General features: G+C 51.3%; 1 protein-coding gene across 1 annotated transcript in view; it reads right to left on the bottom strand.

The window, feature by feature from the left end:
* msh3 (mutS homolog 3 (E. coli)) overlaps positions 1–22057 on the bottom strand; it is a 447577-nt gene that overhangs the window by 360503 nt on the left and 65017 nt on the right. Inside the window, exons 6-7 of the mRNA XM_072516186.1 lie at positions 14732–14849; positions 14258–14406 (exon numbers count right to left, since the gene is read on the bottom strand). Coding sequence (XP_072372287.1) covers positions 14258–14406; positions 14732–14849 — 267 coding nt within the window. The remainder of the gene's footprint in view (positions 1–14257; positions 14407–14731; positions 14850–22057) is intronic.

Genomic DNA, 22057 nt, shown 5'->3' with positions numbered 1-22057 from the left:
ACTGCATTCTGGTCCATCTGATCCTGAAGTGACTGTTCCCATGCCCTGGATAGGCGTCTAAGTACCCAAATCTCATTATGCGTGGTATCTGCCCGGTCATAATTCGTGCAAGCCTTTTTATTTTATTTTTTAAATAATATTATATTAAGGTATTTGAAACATTTTGAACAGTAACAAAAACAATGACATCAATATGGTAAAATAAACATCTCCTCCCCCAGCACAATCTTCACACACCTCAACCATACAACAACAATCCGCCGCTCCCCGCTTTGGAATACTGCATCTGCTGACATTTTTAATTTTCTCCGAGAAAGTCGACTAACGGCTGCCACCTCCAGGAGAACCCCAACATTGACCCTCTTAAGGCAAACTTTATTTTCTCAAGACTGAGAAACCCAGCCATGTCACTAACCCAGGTCTCCACACTCTGGGGCTTCGAGTCCCTCCACATTAATAAGATCAGTCTCCGGGCTACCAGGGAGGCAAAAGCCAAGACGTCAGCCTCTTTCGCCCCCTGAACTCCCAGATCTTCCGACAGTCCAAAGATCGCGACCTCCGGACTCGGCACAACCCGTGTTTTTAGCACCGTGGACATTGCCGGAGCAAAACCCTGCCAAAACCCTTAAAGCTTCAGGCATGCCCAAAACATGTGGACATGATTTGCTGGGCTTCCCGCGCACCTCACACACCTATCCTCTACCCCGAAAAACTTGCTCATCCTAGCCACTGTCATGTGTGCCCAGTGGACTACCTTAAATTGTATCAGGCTAAGCCTGGCGCACGATGAGGAGGTATTAACCCTGCTTAGGGCATCCGCCCATAGACCCGCCTCTATCTCTCCTCCTAGCTCGTCCTCCCACTTGCCCTTAAGCTCCTCCACCGGAGTTTCCTCCACCTCCGAAAGCTCCTGGTAAATATCCAATACCTTCCCCTCTCCCAACCAGGTACTGGAAACTACTCTATCCTGTATCCCTCGTGGCGGCAGCAGCGGAAAAGCTGACACCTGTTTTCTCAGGAAGCCTCGCACCTGCAAATACCTAAAACCATTCCCTGCTGGCAATTTAAATTTATCCTCCAAAGCTCCCCCCTCCTCCCCCCCTTCCCCCTCCCTCCCCCTCCCCCCTCCCCCTCCCTCCCCCTCCCCCCTCCCCCTCCCTCCCCCCCCTCTCCCCCTCCCCCCCCCCCTTCAATCTCTTCCACGCCGCTCCCTCCTCTTCTCCCATCCACTTACTCACCATTGAGATATTGGCGGCCCAGTAGTACTCACTTAGGCTCGGTAGTGCCAGCCCCCCCTATCCCTACTACGCTGTAAGAATCCTTTCCTCACTCTCGGTGTCTTCCCGGCCCACACAAAACTCATGATACTCTTTTCGATCCTTTTGAAAAAAGCCTTCGTGATCACCACCGGGAGGCACTGAAACACAAAGGGGAATCTCGGGAGGACTACCATTTTAACAGCCTGCACCCTCCCTGCCAGTGACAGGGATACCATGTCCCATCTCTTGAAGTCCTCCTCCATTTGTTCCACCAATCGCGTTAAATTTAACCTATGCAATGTACCCCAATTCTTGGCTATCTGGATCCCCAAGTAACGAAAGTCCCTTGTTACCTTCCTCAGTGGAAAGTCCTCTATTTCTCTGCTCCTCCCCTGGATGCACCACAAACAACTCACTTTTCCCCATGTTCAGTTTATATCCTGAGAATTCTCCAAACTCCCGAAGTGTCCACATTATCTCTGGCATCCCCTCCGCCGGGTCCGCTACATATAACAACAAATCATCCGCATACAGAGATACCCGGTGTTCGTCTCCTCCTCTAAGTACTCCCCTCCACTTCTTGGAACCCCTCAATGCTATTGCCAGGGGCTCAATCGCCAGTGCAAACAATAATGGGGACAGAGGGCATCCCTGCCTTGTCCCTCTATGGAGCCGAAAGTATGCAGATCCCCGTCCATTCGTGACCACACTCGCCACTGGGGCCCTATACAACAGCTGCACCCATCCAACGTACTCATCTCCAAAACCAAATCTCCTCAGCACCTCCCACAGATAATCCCACTCCACTCTATCAAATGCTTTCTCGGCATCCATCGCCACCACTATCTCCGATTCCCCCTCTGGTGGGGGCATCATCATTACCCCTAGCAGCCTCCGTATATGCGTATTCAGCTGACTCCCCTTCACAAACCCAGTTTGGTCCTCATGGACCACCCTCGGGACACAATCCTCTATCCTCATTGCCATTACCTTGGCCAGAATCTTAGCGTCTACATTTAGGAGGGAAATAGGTCTATAGGACCCGCATTGCAGTGGGTCCTTTTCCTTCTTTAGGAGAAGCGATATCGTTGCCTCAGACATAGTCGGGGGCAGCTGTCCCCTTTCCTATGCCTCATTAAAGGTCCTCATCAGTAGCGGGGCGAGCAAGTCCACATATTTCCTGTAAAATTCAACTGGGAATCCATCCGGTTCCGGAGCCTTCCCCGCCTGCATGCTCCTAATTCCTTTCACTACTTCCTCTATTTCAATCTGTGCTCCCAGTCCCACCCTTTCCTGCTCCTCCACCTTGGGAAATTCCAGCCGGTCCAGAAAGCCCATCATTCTCTCCCTCCCATCCGGGGGTTGAGCTTCGTATAATTTTTTATAAATTGCCTTGAACACTCCATTCACTCTCTCCGCTCCATCTCTCCTTCCTCATCCCTCACTCCCCCCATTTCCCTCGCTGCTCCCCTTTTCCTCAATTGGTGGGCCAGCAACCTGCTCGCCTTCTCCCCATATTCGTACTGTACACCCTGTGCCTTCCTCCACTGTGCCTCTGCAGTACCCGTTGTCAGCAAGTCAAATTCTACGTGTAGCCTTTGCCTTTCCCTGTACAGTCCCTCCTCCGGTGCCTCCGCATATTGCCTGTCCACCCTCAAAAGTTCTTGCAGCAACCGCTCCCGTTCCCTACTCTCCTGCTTTCCTTTATGTGCCCTTATTGATATCAGCTCCCCTCTAACCACTGCCTTCAGCGCCTCCCAGACCACTCCCACCTGGACCTCCCCATTATCATTGAGTTCCAAGTACTTTTCAATGCACCCCCTCACCCTTAGATACACCCCCTCATCTGCCATTAGTCCCATGTCCATTCTCCAGGGTGGGCGCCCTTCTGTTTCCTCCCCTATCTCCAAGTCCACCCAATGTGGAGCGTGATCCGAAATGGCTATAGCTGTATACTCCGTTCCCCTCACCTTCGGGATCAACGCCCTTCCCAAAACAAAAAAGTCTATTCGCGAATAGACTTTGTGGACATAGGAGAAAAACGAAAACTCCTTACTCCTAGGTCTGCTAAATCTCCACGGGTCTACTCCTCCCATCTGCTCCATAAAATCTTTAAGCACCTTGGCTGCTGCCGGCCTCCTTCCAGTCCTGGACCTCGACCTGTCCAGCCCTGGTTCCAACACCGTATTGAAATCTCCCCCCATTACCAACTTTCCCACCTCTAGGTCCGGGATGCGTCCTAGCATACGCCTCATAAAATTGGCATCATCCCAATTCAGGGCATATACGTTTACCAAAACCACCGTCTCCCCCTGTAGTTTGCCACTCACCATCACGTATCTGCCCCCACTATCCGCCACTATAGTCTTTGCCTCAAACATTACCCGCTTCCCCACTAATATAGCCACCCCCCTGTTTTTCGCATCTAGCCCCGAATGGAACACCTGCCCCACCCAACCTTTGCGTAGTCTCACCTGGTCTATCAGTTTCAAGTGCGTTTCCTGTAACATAACCACGTCTGCCTTAAGTTTCTTAAGGTGTGCGAGTACCCGTGCCCTCTTTATCAGCCCGTTCAGCCCTCTCACGTGATCAGCCGGGTTGGGGGGCTTTTTCCCCCCCCCCTTGTCGATTAGCCATCCCCTTTTTCCAGCTCCTCACCCGGTTCCCACGCAGCTGTGTCCCCCCCAGGCAGTGCTCCCCCACCCATCCCACCCCATGCCAGCTCCCCCCTCTCCCCAGCAGCAGCAGCCCAATAATTCCCCCCCCCCCCCCCGCTAGTACCCCCACTAGCGTAGTTACACCCTCTATGTTGCTCCCAGAAGTCAGCAAACTCTGGCCGACCTCGGCTTCCGCCCGTGACCTCGGCTCGCACCGTGCGACGCCCCCTCCTTCCTGCTTCCCTATTCCCGCCATGATTATCATAGCGCGGGAACAGAGCCCGCGCTTCCCCCTTGGCCCTGCCCCCAATGGCCAACGCCCCATCTCCTCCACCTCCTTTCCTCCCCCCACCACCTCCTGTGGAAGAGAGAAAAGTTACCACATCGCAGGATTAATAACATAAAACTCCTCTTTCCCCCCTTTTTACCCCCCTCTTCGCCCCCCCATACTCACCCCACCACTTTGTTTCAAACGTTCTTTTTTTAAAAAAAAAAATAACCCGCTCATTCCAATTTTTCTTCCACGATAAAAGTCCACGCCTCATCCACCGTCTCAAAGTAGTGGTGCCTCCCTTGATATGTGACCCACAGTCTTGCCGGTTGCAGCATTCCGAATTTGATCTTCTTTTTGTGAAGCACCGCCTTGGCCCGATTAAAGCTCGCCCTCCTTCTCGCCACCTTCGCACTCCAGTCTTGGTATACGCGGATCACCGCGTTCTCCCACTTACTGCTCCGAGTTTTCTTTGCCCATCTGAGGACCATCTCTTTGTCCTTAAAACGGAGGAATCTCACCACTATGGCTCTAGGAATTTCTCCTGCTCTCGGTCCTCGTGCCATCACTCGGTATGCTCCCTCCACCTCCAGCGGACCCGCCGGGGCCTCCGCTCCCATTAACGAGTGCAGCATCGTGCTCACATATGCCCCGACGTCCGCTCCCTCCGCACCTTCAGGAAGACCAAGAATCCTTAGGTTGTTCCTCCTCGCGTTGTTCTCCAGCACCTCCAGCCTTTCCACACATCTTTTATGGTGTGCCTCGTGCATCTCCGTCTTCACCACCAGGCCCTGTATGTCGTCCTCATTCTCGGCAGCCTTTGCCTTCACGCCCCGAAGCTCCCGCTCCTGGGTCTTTTGCTCCTCCTTTAGCCCTTCGATCGCCTGTAATATCGGGGCCAACAGCTCCTTCTTCATTTCCTTTTTTAGTTCTTCCACGCAGCGTTTCAAAAACTCGTGTTGTTCAGGGCCCCATGTTAAACTGCCACCTTCCGACGCCATCTTGGTTTTTGCTTGCCTTCCTTGCCGCTGCTCTAAAGGATCCACCGCAATCCGGCCACCTTCCTCTCCTTTTTTCATCCGTATCCAGGGGGGATTCCCTTCTGGTTCACCGCACAGTACTTTTAGCCGTTAAAATTGCCGTTGGGGCTCCTATTAAGAGCCCAAAAGTCCGTTCCACCGGGAGCTGCCGAAACGTGCGACTCAGCTGGTCATCGCCGCACCCGGAAGTCTAGCACATCATAATCTTATTCACCCGCTTGAAAAAGGCCTTTGAGATGAAGATGGGGAGGCACTGAAAGACAAACAGAAATCTGGGGAGGACCGTCATTTTCACGGTCTGTACCCTCCCCGCCAGTGATAGCGGGAGCATGTCCCATCTCTTAAAGTCCCCTTCCAGTTGTTCTATCAACCGGGATAGATGTAACTTGTGTAGTACCTCCAGTTCCGGGCCACCTGGATTCTCAGATAGCGAAAGCTCTTCCCTACCATTCTAAGCGGGAGCTCACCCAGTCTCTTCACCTGCCCTCTTGCCTGGATCACTAACATCTCGCTTTTCCCCATGTTCAATTTATACCCTGAAAAATTGCCAAATTCCCCCAAGATTCGCATTACTTCCCCCATCCCCTCCAACGGGTCCGAAATATACAAGAGCAGGTCATCTGCGTAGAGCGAGACACGGGGGCGACCCAGCCCTTTCCAGTTCTTAGAGTCTCTTAATGCCATGGCCAATGGCTCGATGGCCAGAGCAAACAGTAACGGGAAGAGGGGGCACCCTTGCCTCGTCCCTCGGTGTAGTTCAAAATACCCCAACCTCAGCCGGTTCGTACTCACACTTGCTACTGGTGAAAAAATGAAAAAAATGAAAATCGCTTATTGTCACGAGTAGGCTTCAATGAAGTTACTGTGAAAAGCCCCTAGTCGCCACATTCCGGCGCCTGTTTGGGGAGGCTGGTACGGGAATCGAACCGTGCTGCTGGCCTGCCTTGGTCTGCTTTCAAAGCCAGCGATTTAGCCAGTGCTAAACCAGCCCCTGTGCCTAATAATAGAGCAACCGCACCCAGTCAATAAACCCCTCACCAAACCCAAACCTTCCCAGCACCTCCCACAGGTAATTCCACTCCACCCGATCAAAAGCCATCTCCACTACCACCACCTCTGCCTCCTCTCCTTTTGAGGGCATCATAATAACATTTAGAAGCCTTCGAACATTGGCCTTGAGTGGCCTTGAGTTGCCTGCCCTTAACAAACCCCGTCTGGTCTTCCCCTATCACCCCCCGTACACAGTCCTCTATCCTTGTGGCAGTATCTTAGCCAGCAGTTTAGCATCCACATTCAGCATAGAAATCAGCCTGTATGACCCGCTTTGCTCCGGTCCTCCTCCACCCTCGGGAACCTCAACTGATCCAGAAATTGCCTCGTCCCCTCCACCCCAGCCAGGGGTTCTGACTCATACAATTTACTATAAAAGTCCTTAAACACCTCGTTCACCCCCGCTGGGTCCAGGACAGTATTATCGTCTCTACTCTTTACTTTACCTATCTCCCTGGCAGCCTCTCTTTTCCTGAGCTGGTGCGCCAACATTCTGCTTGCCTTTTCCCCGTACTCACAGATCACACCCCTTGCCTTGCTCAACTGTTCCACTGCTTTCCCTGTGGTCAACAGCCCAAACTCCACCTGTAACCTCCGCCGCTCGCTCAGTAGCCCCGCTTCCGGGGCCTCTGAGTATCTCCTGTCCACCTGGAGTATCTCCTCCACTAACCTATCTCTCTCAGCCCGTTCCACTTTTTCTCTGTGGACCCGTATCGAGATTAATTCCCCTCGGACTACTGCCTTCAAAGCTTCCCAGACCGTCGCTGCAGAGACCTCCCCCGTATCATTTGTTTCCAGGTAGTTCTGGATGGACTTGTTAACCCGCCCACAGACCACCTCGTCGGCTAGCAACCCCACATCAAGTCTCCACAGCGGGCGTTGCCCTCTCTCCACACTAACCCGTAGATCCACCCAATGCGGGGCATGGTCCGACACTGCAATTGCCGAGTACTCAGTATTCTCAGCGCCCTGCTCAGAACATAAAAGTCGATGAGAGTATACCTTGTGGACATGTGAAAAATAGGAAAACTCCTTCGTCCTCGGCCGTGCAAACCTCCATGGGTCTACCCCCCCCCCCCCATCTGTTCCATAAAACCCTTCAATTCCTTTGCCACGGCCGGCCTCCTCCCTGTCCTGGATTTTGACCGGTCCAATTCCGGATCAATGACTGTGTTGAAGTCCCCTCCCATGATCAAGTTATGTGAGTCTAAGTCTGGGATCTTACCTAACACCCGCCTCATAAATTCCACGTTGTCCCAATTCAGAGCATACATGTTCACAAGTACCACTCGCACCCCTCCAGCTGCCCACTCACCATTATGTACCTACCCCCTTGTCTGACACGACTCTCCCTGCCTCGAATGCCACTCATTTGCTGATCAAGATCACTACTCCCCTGGTCTTGGAGTCCAGTCCTGAGTGGAACACTTGGCCAACCCACCCCTTCCTCAATCTCGTCTGGTCTGTAACCTTTAGGTGTGTCTCTTGTAGCATTGCCACGTCCGCCTTCAGTTCCCTCAAATGCGCAAACACGCGAGCCCTCTTGACTGGCCCATTCAGTCCTCTCATGTTCCATGTGATTATCCTGGACGGGGGACTTCCAACCACCACCACCCCCCCCCTACCCCGCCGACTAGCCATCACCCTTTTTAGGCCAGCCTCGAGCCCGCGCCCTCTGCTTCCTCGAGTCCCCCCTCGGGCTGTCGCTGTTCCCAACCTCCCATTTGTCCCCTAGTAACAGTTCCTCCCGTCAGCAAAGCAGCAGCAACCCCCCCTCCCCCAGCATCATCACTAACAACCCAATCCCCCAAGTCAAGCTCCAGCTTATCACCTGTCCACCCCCCACTGCGCTTCAGAGTCAGCTGACCCATGCTGACTCGATAGCTCCCGCCCCTGGCACCAAGCAGTCTGTCTCCCTATTGTACTCTCCTCTCTCCCCCCCCCCCCCACATGAATAAACATTTTAAAAGCATCACATAGAGCTACTTAAATTTTTACAATCCAGCACCACAAATCGCTGCCACAGTACTTCTCCAAGGCTTAAGTGTCTTTTAATTCGCCTCCAGCTTCCTTTCTTTAATAAGGGTCCATACTTCATCTGGCATTTCAAAGTAGAAGTCCCGTTCCTCATGTGTGATCCACAGGCGGGCTAGGTACAGCATCCTGAACTTCACCAACTTCTTAGAGGGTCGTTTTTGCCCGATTGAGCCCAGCTCTCCTCTTGGCCAAATCCGCTCCCAGGTCCTGATAAATGCACAACTCACAGTTCTCCCACTTGCTGCCCCGTTCTTTCTTGGCCCACCGCAAAACGTGTTCCTTGTCCACGAAACGGTGAAAGCGTTCCACCATGGCCCTCGGCAGTTCGTTTGCTCTGGGCTTCCTCGCAATGGCTCTGTGCGCTCTGTCCAATTCCAGGGGCCGAGGGAACGCCCCAGCCCCCATAAACTTCTCCAACATGTCCGTCACATAGACCCTCGCATCCAACCCCTCACTGCCTTCAGGGAGGCCAACAATTCTGAGATTCTGCCTCCTGGACCTATTCTCCAGGTCCTCCAGCTTCTCCTGCATTCTTTTCTGGCGGTCGTTCATCATCCCCACCTTGCTTTCCAGCATGGTTATATACTCCTCATGCTCGGACAACTTTTGTTCGATCTGGATCGCTCTCCCGTGGGTTTCCTGATTCTGAACCACTTGACCAATCGCAGCCTTAATCAGGTCCAGCGTGTCCTTCTTCAGCTTGGCCAAGCAACCCTCGAAAAACGTCACCAGCTGCTCTGTCGACCACGGTGCCGTCTCCCCGGGGCCCTTGCCCTCCACCATGCTGTCCCGTGTTACCAGCTCTACTTGCGTCTCCCTTATAGGACTTGTTGTCTCACACGGCCACTTCTGGTCCAATTCTCCATACACCCGAGGGGGATTTCTCCTCACTGTCTCACTCTTCACTGCTTTATCCCATAAAATCCCCCCAAAAATGGGGGAAAAAGGTCCAAACTCCCATTACAGGCGGGAGCTATCAAATGTGCAACCTACCCCTCCATGGTCATGGCCGCCACTGGAACCGTGCAAGCCTTTTTACCTGCTGCAGTGGCATGTGAAACGAAGGTACAGGACCATTTAGTGGTGTCTTCCTCACCGAGGTGAGCGCGGTCTTAGTTTCCGTATACTGCCTTGAAATGTATCCAGAGGCAACCAGCAAAGGCGGTCGGATGTTCCCCTTTCTTTTGCCTGCATCCGTTCAAACCCTCTACCGGATCCCCTGTTGTATTCGATAGCATCTAATATTGCGGCCTTCATTTCCTCTGGGTTCCTCCTCCTACGTTTTGGGGGTCTGGCAAAGCTGACCTTACCGACTGGCTGAGACTCATTACTATCAATTTAACTTCCCCCCTCTCATCTAATCCGTACATAACCTTTTGTTGGCGCATCTCCTCAAAGAAGCTATGCGGGTCTGCAGTGGGCTGAAATGGAGTAACTTTACTGCAAGCGTCCCTCAATTGAGTTACCGAAAGTGGGGTGATGTCGGTAATATCTGGACCTGCCTGATCCCTTATCCTTCTTACTGTGGTGACCGGATTCATGAGTGTCGGGGCAGCTGTGGGGGTTGGTGCGACCTGTGCTGCCGGTACTTTTCTTTTTGGGATGCGTGGCGGCTGCTTTTGACTTTCCGTTCCTTTAACATACATTTGCGCGCTTTCAATTAACTCTTCCCAATCTGCCATCTCTTCCTCATCTGTCTAGTCTGTCCCGAAGGTACACATAAAACCATTCTGAACGGAAAGTAACGACTGGAGCTTATCCATCTTCCGCTGGCATTTAACGTGGTCAACGGTGCTCTGCATTTGTTTTTTAGTGGACTGGTGGAGCGCTCTTAAAGCTGCCTGTAAATCGGTGCATTTCTTTGTTCATTGGGTGACCTGGTGTTCAGTCTCCTCTCTTATCAAGACTGCACACTGTGTGTCTTGATCAGCCTTGTCGTACTGGGTTTGGAAGCTGCTAAGGTGTACTATGCAAGACTGGTTTAACATCGGCGATTTCCCTGTCTTTAGCAGGTAACTTCTCCCGGAGTTCCTCAATCATTTTCTCACTTTCTTTACTGCTTCCCTCATTCTCTTCTTCCTTCTCTGCCAACTGTCTGCGGAGCGTGTCGACGACCTCCTCGGTGCCTCGCAACTATGCCAAGCAGCACACTATTGCCATTGGCTTTCTAAACTTTGCTGCGTTTTTCTTATATATCTCACAAAGATTCTCCCGCCAAGTCTGTCCCATCTTTCCTGGACCCGACTCAGTGTTTGCACAAAAATTCGACCAAAGGGCCATCCTTTCCCCTTTAAATACTTTCTCAACAAATCCTCCTATATGGGCACTGCTCTGATTTATCAACTACTGTAACCTCGGATTGCTGCTGTGGGTTCATCAACTTCTCTATCATCTGCGCTGCCATCTCTTCTCTACTTAAAATTTGGAACGGGGGGGAATAAGGAGTCGATCGAACAACGGGTACGGCTTACGGCTATATTCTGGTTCACAATCCCTCTAGATTTGCATGCAAGTCTCCCTGTTAGTTACGCATGCGGTTAGTGCACACTTCCGAAAATCGGTTATTTGGCCGATATGAACCTTACTCTTGTGGTTTGTTCTTTTTCCCAATTTAATTCGAAGTTGTGGGATCCCTCGGAGTAACAAAGTCACTTCTATTCGAGGTCCTGTCAGAGTCGCCAATAAATGTTGCCTTCTTTACTTTGGGGTGAACCACAAGCTGTTTCTTCTATCGACCAAATGACCACACAACCAATATGTTAGCTCAAAAACAGAGTTTATTAATAACACAAGACGTGTATCTCAATGCAATAACACACATGGCTCCGTACTAAACTACACCTGACGACGAAGATGGCCTTTACTTAGCTTCGAGTGACCGGCACTGTGCAAGATAAGGCTTTTACCCGGGTCCACGTGGTCAGTTTGGCAGTTGATGGGTTCGTCTCAGCTGGGCTCACCGTTCACGAATGGACGCGGGATCTTGAACTTGGTTGTTCTGCTGCAGTTGGTCGCACACAGGCCGGTCCCAAAAGAGACCGATCTCTAGTGCGCAGGGCTTTTTATCCTTAGTCTCTTTCACGCCCTTTTGGGCGGTCCTTACTCCAGGTCCAATGGATCAATAGGGTGCTCGATCACCCTCATCGACCTCAGCAAGTTAGGGTGTGGATACCTCGATAGCTGGGCGGGTCCTAGCTATCATTGTCCCAGGCACGTAGGCCTTTCCAAATAAGGGGGTTGGTGCCGGTTAGTCTGGTACTGTTGTAACTCCTCGATTCACACTCTATTGTCCTGGGGGAAATGGTGATCGACTCTTAATGGATACAAGTTTCAGCCAAGTCTGGTTTCTTTGCGCAATACACAGAGGCTGTGTACCTGTCTGTGTCCCAAATTGACCACAATTCCCATGGTCCTTTGCAGGTGGCCATTTTACATGGCTACACTACTTACACTTGGAACAAGACAAACACTCTGGCAAATTTAGTAATAGCAGAAATAGAAAGTTCAGCAACTTTGGCATATTTACATAAAAATCACATATTTGTTAAATGGAGAATGCCTTAACCTCACCACCATTTTGGCAGTAAAATCTGGTCCATAGGGTCTCCAAAAAATCTCCTAAATTTCAGAACAAGAACGCTGACTGTGAAAATCAGTTTGCAATTGAACAAGAGGAAAAAAGCAGTCAGCAGTTAAAAACAATGTTATGTGATTGTAAACCACATTCTTAATCTTTTATTAATATTAAAACTAATATGCGAGAAACTCATAGCAGAAAAAAAACTATTTGTATCCATTCAACAATTTCTGATGAAGAAGCGAGGTAAATAAAAACAGGAGGTGCTGGAAATAGTCATCAGGCTTAGCAACATCTGTGGAGACAGAACAAAGTTGACGTTCCAGGTTGGCGATCATTCAGCAGTTCTGATGAAAGGTTAAAAAAAAAAGGTCAACTCCGTTTCTCTCTCCACAGATGCTGTCAGATCCAATGAGCATTTCCAGAATGTTGTGTTTTTTTATTTCTGTTTCCAGCACCCACACTATTTTGAATAGTATGAGGGATTGATTGTTGGGTTTCCTGGCTGAGTCTGTTAATGCAGTGCTTTAAACTGGCCTATTCAAGGGAATATAGAAAATGACTGAACTGTCATTACTACCCGTCATAAAATGCTCATTTGCTGCAACAGGATTGTGTATTAAGGAGACGACCCTCTTGCTGTAAGTGTCCTACTGTTCTATCAATTAATGGACAAGCTGGTTCAGTTACTGTTGCCTTTTGCTGCCATCTAGTGGCCACACAAACAAAAGAAAAACTTTTCGTAACGCATTCTAAACGCATAGCGCGCGCGGGATTCTCTGATCTGGAGGCTAAGTGTTGACGCCTTCAGAAACGCCGCGTTTCTTGACGGCGTCAACATGGCCTCAGGATCAGCAATTCTGGCCCCTACAGGGGCCAGCACAGCACTGGAGCGACCCACGCCGTTCCAGCTGCTGATCCCGACGTCAACTGGGCGCCGCGGGGTCCGCGCATGCGCAGTGGCTCCCTTCTCCGCGCCGGCCCCAACGCAACATGGTGTAGGGCTAAAGGGGCCGGCATGGAAGAAAGGAGGCCCCCAGCCCGACCCGCCTGGCAGGCCGGGCACAGTGGACCCCCCCCCCCCCCCCCCCCCCCCCCCCCCAAGACCCTTCCACTCCGAGGTCCCGCCGGTTAAGACCACACGTGGACGGCGCCGGCGGGACTGGGTTTTTCGTTACGGCCACTCGGCCCATCCCGGGCCGAGAATCGGGGGGGGGGCAGCGTAGAGCGGCCCCCAACCGGCACCACGCCGGCGCCAATTCTCCGCTCTGCGGCCCCGGGCTGAGAGACTCCCGCCCCCAGCATTGGAGATTACGAAGGTTTTTGTTTTAACTTTATGCACAGGACATTAAAAATGCTGACATGACGTATTTCAGCCCATCCGTAGCTGCCCTGGCCCATCCATTAGGATGGCCAGATTTATCTGTTCCATTTGACAAGTCAAAGTTTCAATTTTGATAAGCACCGGGGAAAAAAAGCAATCGTGAGAATTTTAGAAGTTAATTTTTTCAGTAGTGAGAAGCTTTGAAGAAGGAGAAAAGTGCTGGCAAAACGAGCATTAGACGGTAATCAAACTCAGCTGTGAACAAATTGGCTGACCCATTTCTTGCATTGCACCAGTGACCACACTTCAAAAGTACTTCATTGACTGTAAAACGCTTTGGAATGTTTTGAGGCTGTGAAAGGCACTAGATAAATGCAACTCTTCCTATTCTTTCAGTTTCGAAAGCAAGTCAACAGTGACTGTAAATTATTTTAGCACAATGTAATAATTAAATGCATAAATTTAGTGAATTTAGAACAAGGAAACAGGGTCATAAAGGACAACTACAGACCGAATCCATAGAATCCCCAGAGTGCAGTAGGAGGCCATTCAGCCTATCAAGTCTGCACCAACTCTGACAGAGCACCCAATGTATGCCTTATCCCCTGCCCCTATCCCCATTACGCCACCTAACCTACATAATTTTGGACACTAAGAGGCAATTTAGTATGGCCAATTCACCTAACTTGCACAATGTTTGGACAATTCTCCAGGGTATAAGAAACACTGCATGGAGAAATGGTATTGTTTTTATATGGTAACTAAACCTGAACAAATGCCACAATACACCCAAGAATTAAACTGAGTTTATATTTACAGCTCCTAATTTTAAGTTCCCACACAAAAGCAGGCATTGCACATAAAGTCCGAGCACATAATTAAATCTTAATCAATTATTCATTACAAATATGAACTTTAACCAATAACAAAGCATATTTTGGACAATTCGCCAGTCTAGGTTAACGTTTTATATCTCTTGGCATACATTAGCAATTTCAGAAACAATTTGTGTTTACTGACGTTTTTGTGAAGGGATTCTTACCACAAGCCCAATCTGAACTCCTTGCTTCTTATAATCTTTCTTCTTGTGTATCTGTTCACAGATACACATCAGGTAGCTGTTGGGAAGCTCACTCGGCACATCTCCAACTTCAACTGAGTCACTGTCTAGGTTCAGCAGTGGGTTAATATGTAACAATCGTCAAGGAGCATTATACATCTGCATACTGCTTAAACCTTTATCAAATCAGAGCTCAGAAATCACAAATATTGATTCAACTGCACTTGGTAATCCATTCAGATATCTATATATAGATATGTCTCAATACAGGCACAGGCCATTCAACCCATCATCACCATTCTGGGCTACAGAAGCTATGCTCACACCTGACCTGAATAATTCTATATAAACTTAAAAGTTCTAGAAGATAATTTGTGCATATCCCTGGTCAGACCATCAGGTGGTTCAAGGGGAAAGTGAAACTAGTTCAAAATGAGTATGAAGCTGAAAGGATATCTTCTCCAATGAGTGTAGACTTGGTGTAGAGAGCAGTCAGCTTGCGGGTGAACAGATTGCCTTTGTTCTCTCCAACAGCTTTAAGAGCTGCAGTCTCAGTCTGTTTCACCACTCCCACCTAAAACAGAAATACACACCATAATTGTTCTTCAGATTCAATACATTACCGTCACAATGCATTCCTCATAATAATACCTGGTGTCGCAGTACTAATTGTGGGTGGGAGGGGAGAAATCCAACTTGCAAACAAACAAAATTCATTCACTTGTATTTATTACACTGCTGTCAAAACAAAATCCTAGCTGACTAAGTTGTGTTTGTCAATTCAAATCAATGTCTACTTAAACTTCCTCCCCCATTTGCTTTAATACAGAGCTACTCGTTTCAACAGTACTTGAGTTAACGGAGCACCACATGGATTTTTAGTGTAAACAAAGTGCCAAATGAAACGATTTTGCTACAGGTGTAAAAAGAAATCTGTTGGCCTGAAAAACAATTAGCCTCTTACATTAAAATGCCTCATTTTAAACCCAGGATGGAAACAGTCAAGGTGGGAGCAGGAGTGGAGAAGGTAAGTGGAGAGTGTTGGGATGCTGGACAGCAGGGACAGGTGAAGAGCCAACACTCCTGTGTAATACTGAGGGAGTACTGAACTCTCAGAGGTGCCATCATCTGGAGGAGATGTTAAAACAAGGCCTGCATCCAACATCTCAGATGGACCACCCCCCCGTGCTAACAGTGACCCTCTCAAGGCCTCCGGGCTACCAGGGAAGCAAAGGCCAGAACATCTGCCTCTTTCTCCTCTTGGATTCCCGGGTCGTCCGACACCCCGAAAATCACCACCACTGGACTCATTGCCACCCTTGTTTTCAATACTCTGGACATGACATCCGCAAACCCCTGCCAATATCCCCTACATTTTCGACACGCCCAGAACATGTGGACATGGTTCGCTGGTCCTCCCGCACATTTTACACACCTGTCCTCCACCCCAAAGAATCTGCTCATCCGGGGCAGTGTCATGTGGGCCGGTGGACCACCTTGAATTGGATCAAGCTGAGCCTTGCGCATGTTGCGGTCGCGTTGATTCTGCTCAACGCGTCCGCCCATAAGCCATCCTCCATCTCACCACCAAGCTCCTCCTCCCACTTACACTTCAGCTCCTCGGTCAGCGTCTCCTCCGCCCCCATGAATTCTTTATAGATGTCCGAGACGCTCCCCTCTCCCACCCATCCCCTCGACACTACCCTATCCTGCATCCCCTTAGTGGTAGGAGTGGGAAGGATGATACCTGCCTGCGCAGAAAGTCCCGCACCTGTAAAAATCTAAATTTGTTCCCCCTTGCCAGCCCAAACTTCTCCTCCAGCACCCTCAAGCTAGGGAAGCTCCCCTCTAAAAACAAGTCCCCCATCTTCTCAATTCCCTTCCTTCGCCATACTCTGAACCCCCCATCCAAGCTCCCCGGGGCAAACCGGTGATTGTCACATATTGCGGACCAGACCGATGCTACCACTGCGCCAGCATACCTCCTCCACTGACCCCAGATTCCCAGGGCCGCCACCACTACGGGGCTGGTGAAGTACCTCGCCGGCAAGAACGGCAGAGGTGCCCCCAGACTGGTGCCCCTACACGAAGCTGCCTCCATCTGCTCCCAAACCGACCCCGCCCCCACCACCCACTTCTTTATCATGGCTATGTTAGCTGCTCGGTAATAATTACTAAAATTCGGCAGCGCAAGCCCCCCCTCCCGCCGATTCCTCTCGAGCATCACCTTCTTCACTCGCGGGGACTTACCCGCCCACACAAAGCCCAGGATGATTTTATTAACCCTCTTAAAAAAGGACCGCGGGATAAAATTGGGAGACACCGAAATACGAAAAGAAATCTCGGTAGGACCGTCATTTTGACCGTCTGCACTCTCCCAGTAACGACAGCGGGAGCGCATCCCATCTCCGAAACTCGCCCCTCATCTGCTCAACCAACCGGGACAATTTCAACTTGTGTAACCGGCCCCAGTCGTGTGTCACTTGTATCCCTAGGTACCTGAAACTGTCCCCGACTAACCTAAACGGCAGCTCCCTCAGCCGACCCTCCTGACCCCTCGCCTGGTCTACAAACATCTCACTCTTCGTCATATTCAGTTTATACCCCGAAAACCGGCCAATTTCCCCCAAAATCTCCACATATTCACCCATCCCTGCCCCTGGATCCGATACGTATAAGAGCAGGTCGTCCATGTACAGCGAGACTATGTTCCAGCGCCCCCAAACCAGCCCACTGAAGCTCTCAGAGCAATTGCCAGCGGTTCTATAGCTAACGCAAACAACAGTGCGGAGAGGGGGCATCCCTGTCTTGTTCCCCGGTACAGTCTAAAATAGTCCAAGGTCGTCCTATTCGTCCTTACGCTAGCCTCCAGGGCCTGGTACAACAGCCTGACCCAGTCGATAAAGTCCCTACCGAACCCAAATCATCCCAGCACCTCACGTAGATAATCCCACTCCACCCGGTCGAACGCCCTTTTCCGCATCCATTGCCACTACTACCTCAACCTCCCTACTCTCCGGGGGCATCATGATCACACGGAGCAGCCTTTTTAATATTGGCCACCAACTGCCTACCCTTGACAAACCCGGTTTTATCCTCCATAATCACATCCGGCACACAATCCTCAATCCTGGAGGCCAAAATTTTGGCCAGCAACTTGGCATCCACATTAAGCAGCGAGATCGACCTATATGATCGCATAGCTCCGGGTTCTTGTCCCGCTTCAATATCAACAAAATAGTGGCCTGTGACATCATCGGGGGAAGCACCCCTCTGTCCCTTGCCTCATTGAAAACCTGGACCAGCAACGGCCCTAAAATCCCCGAGAACCTTTTATAGAATTCCACCAGGTACCCGTCTGGCCCCGCGGCTTTACCCGACTGCATTGCCTTCAAGTCCTCAACTATTTCTTCGGCCCTAATCGGGGCCCCCAGCCCATCTACCAGCTCCCTACCCACCCTTGGGAAGGTCAGTCCGTCCAAAAAGCGTCTCATCCCCTCCGGCCCTGCGGGTGTTTCCGAGCAGTAGAGCCTACTGTAAAATTCCCTGAACGCCCTGTTTAGCACTGCCCTACCAAGTTCCCATCCCCATCAACCACCTTCTCTATTTACCTGGCCACCTCCCTCTGCCTAAGCTGCTGTGCAAGCATTCTGCTGGCCTTCTCCCCATGTTCATAAAACACCCCCCTCGCCTTTCTCAGCTTCTCCACTGCCTTACCATAAGACATAGGAGCGGAAGTAAGGCCATTCGGCCCATCGAGTCCACTCCACCATTCAATCATGGCTGATTTCAACTCCATTTACCCGCTCTCTCTCCATAGCCCTTAATTCCTCGAGAAATAAAGAATTTATCAACTTCTGTCTTAAAGACACTCAACGTCCCGGCCTCCACCGCCCTCTGTGGCAATGAATTCCACAGACCCACCACTCTCTGGCTGAAGAAATTTCTCCTCATCTCTGTTCTAAAGTGCACAACCTTACCTGTGGACAACACCCCAAACTCAGCCTGCAGCTTCCGACATTCCCTTAAGAGCTCTACCCCCGAATAAACGAGGTATTCAAGGCCTTTTATGAAGAGCTGTACAGATCCCAGCCCCCAGCGGGGGAAGAGGGGATGAGACGATTCCTAGATCAGCTGAGATTCCCGAGGGTGGAGGAGCAAGAGGTGGCTGATTTGGGGGCACCAATTGGGTTGGAGGAGCTGAGCAAGGGTTTGGGGAGCATGCAGGCGGGGAAGGCCCCAGGACCGGACGGATTCCCGGTGAAGTTCTACAGGAAGTACGCAGACCTGTTGGCCCCGCTACTGGTGGGGACCTTTAATGAGGCAAGAGAGGAGGGGACCCTGCCCCCGACAATATCGGAAGCGACAATTTCTTTGATCCTAAAGCGGGAGAAGGACATACTGCAATGTGGATCGTACAGGCCGATCTCGCTCCTCAATGTGGATGCAAAGTTGCTGGCAAAAGTGCTGGCCACGAGGATCGAGGACTGTGTCCCGGGGGTAATCCACGAGGACCAGACGGGATTTGTAAAGGGCAGGCAACTAAACACCAATGTGCGGAGGCTCTTAAACGTGATAATGATGCCATCGGAGGAGGGAGAGGCGGAGATAGTGGCAGCTATGGACGCGGAAAAGGCCTTTGACCGAGTAGAGTGAGAGTACCTCTGGGAGGTGCTGCGCAGGTTTGAGTTCGGGGTAGGGTTTATCAATTGGGTTAAGCTCCTTTACAGAGCCCCGATGGCAAGTGTAGTGACGAACCGGCGGAGGTCGGAGTACTTTCGACTGTACCGAGGGACGAGGCAGGGGTGCCCCCTGTCCCCCCCTGTTGTTCGCATTGGCGATCGAACCATTGGCCATGTCATTAAGGGAGTCTAATAAATGGAAGGGGGGTGGTCCGAGGGGGGAGAAGAGCATCGGGGTGTCGCTATATGCGGATGACCTGTTGCTGTACGTGGCGGATCCAATGGAGGGGATGGTGGAGGTCATGCAGACTCTAAGGGAGTTTGGGGAGTTTTCGGACTATAAGCTCAATGTAGGGAAGAGTGAGCTCTTTGTATTACAGGTGGGGGACCAAGAAAGAGGGATAGGGGACCTACCGCTGAGGAGGGCGGAGGAGAGCTTTCGGTTTCTGGGGATCCAGATAGCCAAGAGTTGGGGGACCCTACATAAACTGAATCTGACGAGGTTGGTGGAGCAAATGGAGGAGGATTTCAAAAGATGGGACATGTTACCGCTCTCGCTGGCGGGTAGAGTGCAGTCGGTCAAAATGGTGGTCCTTCCGAGGTTTCCGTTTGTGTTTCAGTGCCTTCCCATCGTGATGATCACTAAGGCCTTTTTTAAGAGAGTAGGCAGGAGTATTATGGGGTTTGTGTGGGCGAATAAGACCCCGAGAGTAAGGAGAGGGTTCCTAGAATGCAGTAGGGACCGAGGAGGGTTGGCGCTGCCAAACCTGGGGAGCTACTACTGGGCAGCAAATGTGGCGATGATCCGCAAGTGGGTTATGGAGGGAGCGGGGGGCGGCATGGAAGAGGATGGAGATGGCGTCCTGTAAAGGAACGAGCCTGGGGGCGTTGGTGACGGCACCGCTGCCGCTCTCGCCCACAAAGTATACCACGAGCCCGGTGGTGGCCGCAACGCTAAGGATCTGGGGCCAGTGGAGACGGCACCGGGGTGCAATGGGAGCATCGGTGTGGTCCCCCGATCAGGGGTAACCACCGGTTTGTCCCGGGGAAGATGGACGGGGGGTTCCAGAGCTGGCATCGGGCGGGGTTTGGAAGAATGGGGGACCTGTTCATCGACGGGACGTTTGCGAGCCTAGGGGCACTGGAGGAGAAGTTTGAGTTACCCCCGGGAAATGCCTTTAGATATATGCAGGTGAGGGCTTTTGTGAGGCGACAGGTGAGGGAATTCCCGTTGCTCCCGGCACAAGAAGTTCAAGATAGGGTGATCTCGGGTGTATGGGTCGGGGAGGGCAAGGTGTCGGAAATACACCAGGAGTTGAAAGAAGAGGGGGAAGCGCTGGTAGAAGGGTTGAAGGGTAAATGGGAGGAGGAGCTGGGGAGGAGATCGAGGAAGGTCTGTGGGCTGATGCCCTAGGTAGGGTTAATTCCTCCTCCTCGTGTGCCAGGCTCAGCCTGATACAATTTAAGGTGGTCCACAGAGCGCACTTGACGGGGGCGAGGTTGAGGTAGGTTCTTTGGGGTAGAGGACAGATGTGGAAGGTGCTCAGGGAGCCCGGCGAACCATGTCCATATGTTTTGGTCATGCCCGGCACTGGAGGGGTTCTGGAGAGGAGTGGCAGGAGCAATGATAAATGATGTGGCTGGGTTCATAAAGTTGGAGAGGATTAAGTTTGCCTTGAGAGGGTCTGCGCAGGAATTTTACAGGCGGTGGCAACCGTTCCTAGACTATCTCGCGGAGCATTAGAGGAAGGTCGGTCAGCAGCAGCAGCAACCTTGGCGGGGGGGGGACGTCCTGGGAGGGGGGGGGGGGGGGGGTGGAAAGAGGGGGGACTACCTGGGAGGGTGGATGAGCAAGAGATAACATGAAGGGTTGGGGAAACTGGCACGTACGGGTGAGGGCCAGTGTACAAAGCTGTGTAAATATATCATTTTGCCATGTATATATCTTGCTCTATGCGATTTCTCGTTTTTTTTTTGTTACGGGGGGGGGGGTTATTGTTTGTAAGGGAGAAAAATTGTGTTAAGAAACTTTAAAAAATATATTTATTTTTTTAAAAAAGAGCTCTACCCCCGGGGTCACCGCATACCTCCTGTCTATCTGTAAGATCTTCTTAACCAGTCAGTCCGTTACTGCCCTATCCGTCCTATCCCTATAAGCCGGGATCGAAATCAGCTCCCCTTTCACCACTGCCTTCAGCGCCTCCCAGACCACTGTTGCTGAGACTTCCCCCATGTCATTAACCTGCAGGTAATTCTGCATACACTTCCTCAGCCTCTCGCACACCGCCTTATCCACCAACAACCCCACATCCAACCTCCATTGCAGCGCTGGAATTTCTCCTCACTAACCCCCGCACCCCCCCCCCCCCCCCTGTTGATCAAATCGCAACCCCTCTAGCCTTGGTGTCCAGCCCCGAATGAAACACCTGACTGACCCAACCCTTCCTTAGCTTGACTTGATCCGCCACTTTCAGGTGTGTCTCCTGTAACATTGCCACGTCCGCCTTCAGAGCCCTCCGATACGCGAACACACGTGCCCTCTTGACCGGCCCATTCAACCCTCTAACATTCCAGGTGATCAGCCTAGTTGGGGGGCACCATGCCCCCCCCCCCCCCCCCCTCCGATCAGCCATCCCCTTTCCTGGGCCCCACCACCAGCCCATACGCCATGCCTCCATCCGCCCGCCTCCTGGCAGCCCCCCACCACCTGGCAGCCCCCACCACCAACCTCCTCTCTGTCCCAAAACCTAAGTCTCTCCCTCGTCAGCAGAGTAACTCTCTTCTTCCCCCCCCAGCAACAACACTTTGTAACCTAACCCCTGCCGTAGATTAATCATGTACACACTCCCCACATTGCTCAGAGTGCGCCAATGTTGACAAAGGACATGGTCTTGATATATGACTGAGTGCGAGGCGAGGGCCGAATAGAAATGGGATAGGAAGCTCAGTTCAAGGAGCATAAGGCGAGCCCTTAAGGCCTAGATTGGAGGTACGTAGGTATTGACAAGTGTTGCGTGTTCATAGTCTTTTAGTGTTTGCTCAGAAGCAGCTTTGTAGCTGAACTGGGGAACTTTAAGAGAACAATTGCATGATGTCATCA

This window comes from Scyliorhinus torazame, chromosome 9 (assembly GCF_047496885.1).
Source record: "Scyliorhinus torazame isolate Kashiwa2021f chromosome 9, sScyTor2.1, whole genome shotgun sequence".
In the NCBI taxonomy this organism is placed as follows: domain Eukaryota; kingdom Metazoa; phylum Chordata; class Chondrichthyes; order Carcharhiniformes; family Scyliorhinidae; genus Scyliorhinus; species Scyliorhinus torazame.
This window is presented reverse-complemented; position numbering and strand designations above follow the sequence as displayed.